At 45.7% G+C, this 11,929-nt stretch overlaps 1 protein-coding gene across 2 annotated transcripts in view; it reads right to left on the bottom strand.

Annotated features, from left to right (window-relative positions):
* ODAD2 (outer dynein arm docking complex subunit 2) overlaps positions 1 to 11,929 on the bottom strand; it is a 222,516-nt gene that overhangs the window by 69,653 nt on the left and 140,934 nt on the right. For both annotated transcript variants that reach the window (XM_075315527.1, XM_075315526.1), the window contains exon 15: positions 3,716 to 3,870. In XM_075315527.1, coding sequence (XP_075171642.1) covers positions 3,716 to 3,870 — 155 coding nt within the window. The remainder of the gene's footprint in view (positions 1 to 3,715; positions 3,871 to 11,929) is intronic.

Here is an 11,929-nt window from a genome sequence, read left to right as displayed (position 1 = left end):
GACCTGCAAATATGGGGTTTATCTGCAGGATAATAGCGTTCTGAACTAGCCCGGTGCCTTCACATTAAACCCCGCTGCCGGAAGGAAATGAATGATATTCCTCCTGATAGAGTTTAGTCACAGGGATGGCGCCCACAGTTATTGCTCAGTATGGAGTGAGGCGGCTGTAACCAGGTCCCCCACACTGACTGACAGTGGTACTTTGCATGCTGCAACATTGCTAGCCGATGCTAGCGATGCCGAGCGCGATAGTCCCCGCCGCTGTCGCACATGCGATATCTTGTGATAGCTGCTGTAGCGAACATTATCGCTACAGCCGCTTCACACGCACTTACCTGCCCTGTGACGTCGCTCTGGCCGGCGACCCGTCTCCTTCCTAAGGGGGCGTGTCGTGCGGCGTCACAGCGACGTCACATGGCAGGCGGCCAATAGAAGCGGAGGGGCGGAGATGAGCGGGACGTAAACATCCCGCCCACCTCCTTTCTTCCGCATAGCCGGTGGAGGCAGGTAAGGAGATGTTCCTCGCTCCTGCGGCTTCACACACAGCGATGTGTGCTGCCGCAGGAGCGAGGAACAACATCATATCTCCTATTGGTGCGACATTATGAAAATGTCCGACACTACACCGATCACCGATTTACGACGCTTTTGCGATTGTTTATCGCCGCAACTAGGCTTTACACGTTGCGACGTCGTTACCGACGCCAGATGTGCGTCACTTTCGATTTGACCCAGACGATATCGCATTAGCGATGTCGCAACGTGCAAAGTACCCCTTAGTGTATGTCAGTCAGTGTGGGGGTGCAGTTAGACTCTCCATACACAGAGCGGTGACTGTACCCACGCCGACGCCTCCCCTGTGGCTGAAACCTGAACGCTACCGGAAGGGATAAGGTTTATTTAATCCCAGCAGCAGGGTTTAATGTGGAGCAGGCACCGGGCACGTTCAAAGTGCTATTAACCTGTAGATTAACACCATATATGGTTAATAGCATTTCTCCACCTGACAGGTTCCCTTCAAGGGGAACTACTCAGCAGAGTATGATTAACCCCATATCTGCAGGTTAATAGCATTTTTTCATGTGACAGGTTCCCTTTAAAGGGGCACTCGAGCTTCAGCACAAAAAAAAAAAAGTTAATTAATTATTATATTATGAAAGTTTCAACATTTTGCTAATATACTTTCTTTATAAATTGTTCATCATTTTTTCAAGGGAACCTGTCACCAAGAAAATAAAGTAAAATCTTCAAGCAGGATGTTATAGAGTAAGGGGAGTGGTGTAGATTGATATATACATTTGTGAGAAAGCCCTCAGTATAGCCCATTTTTATAATGACTTAAACCTCTGCTCTTTCTGGGCTTTTTGAGTCCAGTGGGCGGTCCTATCAGCTTTCTTTATGGCTGGTTTCAGATGTCCGTGTTTAATCAGGTACCAGTCACACGCATGGTTATGGTCATACGTGTGTTATACGTGTGACATCCGTGTTTGCATACGTGTGACACGTATCGGGTAAAACACGTGTCTCTGTAATGAAAAGATGTTCTATATTTACCTGTATCCAGCGATGCTGTCTCCGGCTCTGCTGCCTCCCGCTCCTGAACCCCGCTCATGTTCATTGATTATTCACTGCCTGAGGATCTGGAAGCCGGAGCATCGTGGGGACAGGCTGGGTACAGCACAGCCGAGGACAGCATCGCGGGGGACATCGCCGGGGACATCGCCGGTGAGAGGTGAGTATACAGCAGTTTGTGCAGTGACAATCCAGGGACTCATCAGGGTTCCCAATGAACTCTCGTGAACCCCTGGAAGTCACCATTGTGACACTCGCTGTAACGCAGTTGTCACAGGGGTGTCATCAGGAGGTCATCATAGTTCATTGGGAAATCCGATGTCCTCTTGGACGTCTATGCACACACACTGCTGGCAGGATACTCACCTGTCACTAGCGATGTCCCCAGCCATGCTGTTCTCGGCGGTGCTGTCTCCAGCGCTGACACCGCGATTCCCCTGCTCCCAGCTGCTCACTGCGGTGAATAATCAATGAAAATAATGAGCGGGGGGCAGGAGCGGGGGGCAGCAGAGCCAGAGACAGAAGCGCTGGAACAGGTAAATATAGAAAAGCTTTTTATTTAAAAACCTGTGTTTTCTTCGGTACGTGTCACACTGATGTCACACGGATCACATGTGACACCCGTGCTGCTGGAGAAAAAACGGACACGTCTCCGTGTGAAATAGCGGGGCCACACGGTCCATGTGAAAACACGGCCATGTGAGTACACAATAGGGTAACATGGGTACGTGTGACATCCGTGTTAAAAACGGATGTCACACGTACCTAAAACACGGACGTCTGAAACCAGCCTCTATCAGAGTGCATTTAAAAGATAACTGTCAATCATTGATAGGACAGCCCACTGGGCCAAAAAAATCCCACAAAGATCAGACGATTAGATGATTATAAAACAAGTAATGCTGAATCTCACAAAATTATATTTCAGTCTATCAGCACCCCCTGATCTATAACACGGTGGCTGCAGGATGGACTCCATTTTCATTATGACAAGTTCCCTTTAAGAAATGAACCTGCACTGGTTACTACCAGAAGAAGCCTGTCCTGTTTATGCCATGCACACGCCAATGCATGGGATGGTAAAGCTATTGGAGCTCAGGCTTGTGATAACCATGCACCTTGTGTGGTTATCGCATGACCGGGACACATTTTATTTTTAAGCCAGAATACCCCTTTAATTGCCACTAAACATAAATAAATGTATTACTATCAGTGAACCCAGTGGTGGCCATATCATTGGTGTAACCTGTAGGAGCCCAAGAGTTTAGAGGGCCCATTTCTACCTTCAAAGCAGGTGCAATTTTGCATTTTTATGATCTCTTGGGCTTCAAAGGGCCCCTATATTGTTCTTGCAAAGGGGCCCTTTCTGTCTGTGAGTGAACCTGTTGGCTTGTATGCTCACAATTCTTAAAGACATCTAGTGACTCAGAAACCTCCTCGAGCAGTAGTCGTAAAACACTCTATTATTAAGTCTTAAGGGTGATGGCTCCTCCAAATATATATTCTTCCAACACCCAGAATAAAGAAGAGTAAATGTAAGCATGGAACAATGCTATAAATCTTTGGGGTGTAAAATGATTTGTCTAAGTACAGATTACTTTTTTTTTCTTATCTGCAATCTACCACACCATAGATCAGCGGCGGGCCAATTATGTGACATCCCGGCTAAGTTGTGCAGCAGATGAAGCACACGAGCTGGATATTTTTCTCAGCTAACGTGTAGTCTAGCAAGAAGTTATGTGCAGATTTGAGGATATATGGAGACATGTGTTGTCCTCACTCTTTAGCCAGCAGCTGCTTATCACTGAGACTGATCTCTAAATGATCCCCTCCGAGACAGCTTGATGTATATAACTGCCCCTGAGAGGTGCTCATTGTGTCAATCTCTCTGATATTTGCAGTCTAGGCACTTGTTAACTAAGCCAAAGAACTCATTTAGGTTTCCTGCTACTTTCATTACTCATTGATCTTGTCCTCTTCATCTGCAAGAAATCCCTCACCCTGCCTGTGACCTTCCCTCAACTCAACCAGCTGGCCGGTAAGTGCCGAGAACGACTCTTGGATTGAACGTTATCGCTGTCTGGGATTTAGATAATGCAAAACACACATCAATCGATATTAAAATAATGGCCAAAATCGTTACTTTGTCACATTATCCCGGCTGATGGAACACTTCCAGATGGCTCCTGTCACTGCCGCCAAGAGTTCCTTATTGTCGGACTTGCCGAGGAGCATGGCTAAGGGTTGCAGTCCTCCATACTGTCGGACCAGATCTCGGGTCTCTTCATCCTCGGCGCACTTTGGATCACAAAACACAGAGAAATTTTAGAAAACATCATTGTATTTTCCAGAAGAAACATTATTTTATTTTGTATTTGGGTTGCAGTCCTCCATACTGTCTAACAAGATCTCGGGTCTCCTTTTCCTCGGGCACACTTAAGATTATGAAACGGAGAGAAATTATAGAAACATCATTATATTTTCCAGAAGAAAACATTATCGTTTATTGTGTTTAGGTTGCAATCCTCCATACTGTCGGACAAGATCTTGGGTCTCCTCGTTCTCGGCACACTTTAGATCACAAAATTCATAGAAATTTTAGAAAACATCAATATATTTTCCAGAAAAAAACATTATGATTGTTTGTGTTTGGGTTGCAGTGCTCCATACTGTCGGACAAGATCTCGGGTCGCCTTGTCCTCGGCACAGTTTAGATCACAAAACAGAGACAAATTTTAGAAAACATCATTATATTTTCCATAAGAAAACATTATTGTGTTTGGGTTGCAGTCCCCCATACTGTCGGACAAGATCTCAGGTCTCTTCGTCTTCGGCACACTTTAGATCACAAAATGGAGAGAAATTATAGAAACATAATTATATTTTCAGGAAGAAAACATTATCGTTTTTTGTGTTTGGGTTGAAATCCTCCATACTGTCGGACAAGATCTCAGGTCTCCTTGTCCTCAGCACACTTTAGATCACAAAATGGAGAGAAATTATAGAAACATCAATACATTTTCCAGAAGAAAACATTATTGTTTATTGTGTTTGGGTTGCAGTCCTCCATACTGTTGGACAAGATCTCAGGTGTCTTCGTCCTCGGCACACTTTACATCACAAAACGGAGATAAATTTTAGAAAACATCAATATATTTTCCAGAAGAAAACATTATCGTTTATTGTGTTTGGGTCGCAGTCCTCCACACTGTCGGACAAGATCTCGGGTCTCCTTGTCCTCAGCACACTTTAGATCACAAAATGGAGAGAAATTATAGAAACATGATTATATTTTCAGGAAGAAAACATTATCGCTTATTGTGTTTGGGTTGCAGACCTCCATACTGTTGGACAAGATCTCGGCTCTCTTCGTCCTTGGCACACTTTAGATCACAAAACCGAAAGAAATTGTAGAAACCTCATTATATTTTCCAGAAGAAAACATTATCGTTTTTTTTTTTTGTGTTTGTGAATCAACTGCATAAGTAATAAGATTCACAGGCTTTTGCCTTACGAGGTGGGAATTGGTGATTATGGTTTGCATGTGGCTGCTGAAACTCTGCCAAAACATCTCCGTGCATGTTATCCATTTCATAATACTTGGACATTTAATATGACATCAATTACAAAAAAAACACTGCTGCCACTTGAATTATTTTTTTTTTTTTGTGTCTAGTTATAGAGACAAAGTGGATGACTTAAACAGAGAAGAATGCTGGCAGCCGGCTTAATCATAAAACCCGATGTCATAAACAATACCCAGGCAGTACAAATGGTAAGTACTAAAGAAGCACAGTAATAAAATAAAAACAAAACTGAAAAAAAAAGTCAGACAAACACCGGAGTGTGCAGAAATATCTTGAGGAAAAAAAGAGTGAAAAGCTTGTCGTCACTTAAACCACAACATGTGTATGCTGCGAAATGAAATGCGAGCATAAAGCGAGGAGGACATCATTACCGGAATGATCTGAAAAGAAAGGATGAGCCGAGGCCGTGCCAAGTGAAGAAACAAAAGAATTGTAAAGAATGCTTTGGTGTAGACTGGCGAAAGTAGGAGCCGAATGGAACTGCGGGGGCGTATTTTTTTTATTGTTTTTGCCATTTATTTTTTTTTACATTTCAATAAAATGTGCTAAATAGGTTAGCGGTTCTTAGATGTGTATTATACGGCACGTAAAAGCCATGAAATATTATCCAAGGTTCACGCAACAATGTAAAATGTGCTTAAGAAAAAAAAAAAAAAAGAAAATTCCAAAAAAGATGCTTTTGAACAGCTGCAGTTTTTGTTATGTTCTATATTTTTATGCCTTTATGATGTTCTATTTGGATATTTTTACGTTCTGATTTTCCTATAATTAAAATGTGACTAAAAGTGGCCACTCTGGAAAGATATAGTATTCCGGGACAGAGCAATTAAAGAATAGAAAAACCTATTAAAAATATATATATTTTTTTCAATCAAAAAAATTGAGGAAATAAAGTGGAGAAAGGCTTTTAGGAACTAAAGTATTTGGGACACGCCAATTTGCAAGTAAAAGTTTCCAAAGATTACATTAAGAAGCTAAACAGCATGGAGATTGGAATAATATAAAGTATTTAAAGGGAATCTGTCAGCAGGTTTTTGCTATGCAATATGAGGGAAAATGAAGTAGGGGCTGTGTGTTGCAGTTTCAGTAAAATCAGTGTTTTATCAGCAGGAGATTATCACTACTGAACTAGGTGTCTTGTGCCTCCTAGTCAACTGTTCTGTGTAAACCCCAACCACATCACTAATTAGCAGCTTTCTGCCTATGCACAGTGTACTCAGAAAGCTGACAATCAGCCGTGAGGGCGTGGTAATACAGGGCTCAGCTTTCTGAGGTGCTAGATTTGCAGCAGAGAAAACAATGATTTTAAAATGATAGCATATAGACCAGTAAAAGTGACAAATCACTGGAATTTGGGTCTCAGCCCCTTCTATCATGCTGCTCCTAGATTACATAGCAAAAACCTGCTGATAATTTCACTTTAGGAGGAGAGCTAAGAAAATGACCAAATCACCTTATAACTAGACGTCTGAAGTATTGTGCCTAAACATCAAAGTCAAAGGCAATAGGGCAGAGATGGCAATGTCTCTGCGCAGGCGCGAGATTTTACCTGGCTACGTGGATGGCGGAGGAGGCGTCACCGACATTAATCATTAAAGGAGGACAGTGATCAGCGCCAAAAGGAGGGACAGGTGCTGCCATTTAGGAAGCCCATCAGACCGGCCCCAAGGATTTGCATACAGAGCGGGAGATTATCTAAACATATTTGTGGGGTCTACAGGGGGAAACAGGGGATAACCTGCACCTTTATAGATGCAGCACAGGAGCTGCTGAAGGTGCTAGTTTTGATATGGAACCCAAAAATCTGGTGACAGGTTCCCTTTAAATAGTGGATATATCACTTCTTAAAAACATAATGGGAAGCATATTAAATGTATGTAGGACGCCCATAGAAGGATGTCCCATGCCATGTGTAAAGGAAAATTACCCTATTAGTACTTTATTTGCTGCTCCTATAATACACCAGGGTCTAAGAGGTAACGTTTCTCATTGTGGTGAGTGACATACCTGGCATGCCTCTGTGAGGAGGCTTATGAGCCATGCAATGCTCCTCTGGAGAAATTAAATATGCAAATTGCCTCTTCAGAGAAGAAGAGGACTTGATCTCTAGTGCTACCTATTGGAAGCAGCAACACTACAGTGCCTTCCGAAAGTATCTGTCTCCCTTGAATTTTTCAACCTTTTTGCACATTTCAGGCTTCAAACATAAAGATAGAAATTTTAATGTTATGGTGAAGGATCAACAACAAGTGGGACACTTTTGCGAAGCTGAACGAAATTTATTGCTTATTTTAAACCTTTTAAAAAAATAAATAACTGAAATGTGGGGTGTGCAATATTATTCGTCCCCTTTACTTTCAGTGCAGCAAACTCACTCCAGAAGTTCATTGAGGATCTCTGAATGATCCAATGTTGTCCTAAATGACTGATGATGATAAATATAAGCCCCTGTGTGTAATCAAGTCTCCGTATAAATGCACCTGCTCTGTGATAGTCTCAGTGTTCTGTTTAAAGCAAAGAGAGCATCATGAAGACCAAGGAACACAACAGGCAGGTCCGTGATACTGTTGTGGAGAAGTTTAAAGCCGGATTTGGTTACAAAAAGATTTCCAAAACTTTAAACATCCCAAGGAGCACTGTGCAAGCGATCATATTGAAATGGAAGGAGTATCATACCACTGCAATTCTATCAAGACCTGGCCTCAAAAATCTCATCTCAAATAAGGAGAAGACTGATCAGAGATGCAGCCAAGAGGCCCATGATCACTCTGGATGAACTGCAGAGATCTACAGCTGAGGTGGGAGAGTCTGTCCATAGGACGACAATCAGTCGTACACTGCACAAATCTGGCCTTTATAGAAGAGTGGCGAGGAGAAAGCCATTTATCAAAGATATCTATAAAAAGTGTTGTTTAAAGTTTGCCGCAAGCCACCTGGGAGACACCAAACATGTGGAAGAAGAGGTGCTCTGGTCAGATAAAACCAAAATCAAACTATTTGGGTACAATGCCAAACGATATGTTTGGCGTAAAAGCAACACGGCTCATCACCCTGAACACAACATCCCCACTGTCAAACATGGTGGTGGCAGCATCATGGTTTGGGCCTGCTTTTCTTCAGCAGGGACAAGAAAGATGGTTAAAATTGATGGGAAGAAAGAAGAAATGCCTATAATCTACAATGACGCCACCGCCCCACCACCGTGCGGAGCTGCCGCCCCACCACCGTGCGGAGCTGCCGCCCCACCACCGTGCGGAGCTGCCGCCCCACCACCGTGCGGAGCTGCCGCCCCACCACCGTGCGGAGCTGCCGCCCCACCACCGTGCGGAGCTGCCGCCCCACCACCGTGCGGAGCTGCCGCCCCACCTACACCCCACCTACTGTCTCCTCCCCAAAATCCTTTAGGATGTAAGCCCGCAAGGGCAGGGCCCTCTTCCCTCTGTACCAGTCTGTCTATTGTAACTTGTATATGTATTCTGTATGTAACCCCCTCATGTACAGCACCATGGAATCAATGGTGCTCTATAAATAAACAATAATAATAATAATAATAATGGAGCCAAATACAGGACCATTCTTGAAGAAAACCTATTGGAGTCTGAAAAAGACCTGAGACTGGGACGGAGATTTGTCTTCTAACAAGACAATGATCCCAAACATAAACCATGTCTACAATGGAATGGTTCACAAATAAACATATCCAAGTGTTAGAATGGCCAAGTCACAGTCCAGACCTGAATCCAATCGAGAATCTGTGGAAAGAGCTGAAAACTGCCGTTCACAAACGCTCTCCATCCAACCTCACTCAGCTCCAGCTGTTTGCAAAGGAAGAATGGGCAAGAATTTCAGTCTCTCGATGTGCAAAACTGATAGACACATACCCCTAGAGACTGCAGCTGTAATCGCAGCAAGAGGTGGCGCTACAAAGTATTAACTTAAAGGGGACGAATAATATTGCACGCCCCAATTTTCGGTTATTTATTTAAAACGTTTAAAATAAGCAATACATTTCGTTCAACTTCACAATTGTGTCCACTTGTTGTTGATTCTTCAGCATAACATTAACATTTTTTATCTTTATGTTTGAAGCCTGAAATGTGGGAAAAAGTTGAAAAAGTCAAGGGTCCCGAATACTTTCGCAAGGCACTGTAAATGTCAATATTGACCCTTTACAGAGTTAGACTATTTGCATATTTAATTTCCCAAAGGAGCACTGCATGGCTGATAAGCCTCCTTGCACAGGCATGCTAGGTATGTCACTCTCCACAAGGAGAAATGTTACCGTCATAAGCCTCTCATAAGCCAGTTATAAGCCTCTCATATAAGCAAATCAGATTTCATACTTTGCACTGATGAGGGACAATACCCTGAAACACTATGTAAGCAAATTCAGTTTCTGGTTTGGCTTAAATCCTAGGTCATATGGAAAGGCTTATTAAAGAGTCAGTATTGACTTATAGGATTGCAACTTCTAAAATGGGGCACTGGAGTTTAAGTTCTCTTCCATTAAAATATACCATACATCTATATATATAATTGCCTTACTCTGTCTGTCTGTCTGTCTTGCTCCAAAATTGTGTCATTACAGTGACATTGTGTCCTTACAGTGACAACCGTTGGATTGGCCGCTGGGCTCGGCCTGGCCCCGCCCCTCCACATGGATTGGCTGCTCGGCTCGGCCTGGCCCCGCCCCCCACATGGATTAACCGTTTGGCCAGGCCCCGCCCCCCGCACGCAATGCCCGCTAGGCCACGCCCCCGCACGCGATGTCCGCTAGACCACGCCCCCACATGATGCCAGCTAGGCCACGCCCCCTCACACTATGCCCGCTAGGCCATGCCCCCTCACACTATGCCCGCTAGGCCACGCCCCCTCACACTATGCCCGCTCGGCCACGCCCCCTCACACTATGCCCACTCGGCCACGCCCCCCTCACACTATGCCCGCTCGGCCACGCCTCCCGCACACGTTGGGCACCTGTACACCTCCCCCCCAGGACAACTCCTCCCATTATACTCCTCTTTCCCCAGGACTACTCCTCCCATTATACTCCTCCTATTATAATCCTCCTATTATACTCCTCTCTGAGGGGTTCGCAGCATGGGGGATGGAGCACGATGGGGAGTGCAGCATGGGGGATGGAGCACGATGGGAGGTGCAGCATGGGGGATGAAACACGATGGGGGGTGCAGCATGGGGGATGGAGCACGATGGGGGGTGCAGCATGGGGGGATGAAACACGATGGGGGGTGCGCAGCATAGGGGATAGAGCACGATGGGGGGTGCGCAGCATGGTGGATGGAGCACGATGGGGAGTGCAGCATGGGGGATGGAGCACGATGGGAGGGTGCAGCATGGGGGATGGAGCACGATGGGGGGTGCAGCATGGGGGGTTGACCACGATGGGGGGTTCCCAGAATGGGGGGATGAAACACGATGGGGGATGCGCAGCATGGGGGATGGAGCACGATGGGGGGTGCGCAGCATGGGGGATGGAGCACGATGGGGGATGCGCAGCATGGGGGATGGAGGACGATGGGGGGTGCGCAGCATGGGGGAAGGAGCACGATGGGGGGTGCAGCATGGGGGGTGGACCACGATGGAGGGGTGCACACCTACCCCCAAAACACACACACACCGCCACACACGCACCGCACAACACACCACACACACACTGGGAACCACAAACACCGCCCTACACAGACACCCCCACACACACAGACAATGCTGCACACACACAACACACAAACACCGCGGCACACACAAATATATGCACATACCGCACAACACACACATTGCACAAAACATACCTCCCCCCAAAACACACACACGCACCCCACACACACCCACACAAACCGCGCAACACACACAGCACCACACACACACAACGCTACAGACACACAGTGCTCCACAAACAACGCAGCACACAACGCAACACACAAACATCACCACTCTCACACCCCCCACCCAGACAACACCCAGAACATTTACAGCGCCCTACACAAACACTTGGCAACAAAACACAACAACATCTCTCTCTATATATATATATAACAAAAATCATACATTAACTACACAATACGTAAATTCTAGAATACCCGATGCGTTAGAATCGGCCCACCTTCTAGTATAGATATAAATATTTGTAGACTACATCAGAACTAAGCAGTGAATTAGTTCACAGTCCTCAATCAAAACTATTCTGGTTTTGGCAATCAAAAGAGGTTCAGCTTTCTAGCTCTTTGGTGACTAAAGGGGGCTTTACACGCTACGACATCGCTAATTCGTTGGGGTCACGGATTTTGTGACGCACATCCGGCCGCATTAGCGATGCCGTTGCTTGTGACACCGATGAGCGATTTTGCATGGTCGCAAAAACGTGCAAAATCGCTCATTGGTGACATGGTGGTCCATTCTCGATTATCGTTACTGCAGCAGTAACGAAGTTGTTCGTCGCTCCTGCGGCAGTGCACATCGCTCCGTGTGACATCGCAGGAACGAGGAAGCTCTCCTTACCTGCCTCCCGGCCGCAATGCGGAAGAAAGGAGGTGGGCGGGATGTTACCTCCCGCTCATCTCCGCCCCTCCGCTTCTATTGGGCGGCGGATAAGTGACGCAGCTGTGACGTCGCTGTGACGCTGAACGAACCGCCCCCTTAGAAAGGAGGCGGTTCGCCGGTCACAGCGACGTCGCCGGGCGGGTAAGTATGTGTGACGGCTCTGGGCGATGCTGTGCAACACGGGCAGCGATTTGCCCGTGTCGCACAACCGA

Source organism: Anomaloglossus baeobatrachus, chromosome 6, assembly GCF_048569485.1.
Source record: "Anomaloglossus baeobatrachus isolate aAnoBae1 chromosome 6, aAnoBae1.hap1, whole genome shotgun sequence".
Classification (NCBI taxonomy): domain Eukaryota; kingdom Metazoa; phylum Chordata; class Amphibia; order Anura; family Aromobatidae; genus Anomaloglossus; species Anomaloglossus baeobatrachus.
Note: the sequence above shows the minus strand (reverse complement) of the source record. Positions and strands in the feature narration are given on the sequence as shown.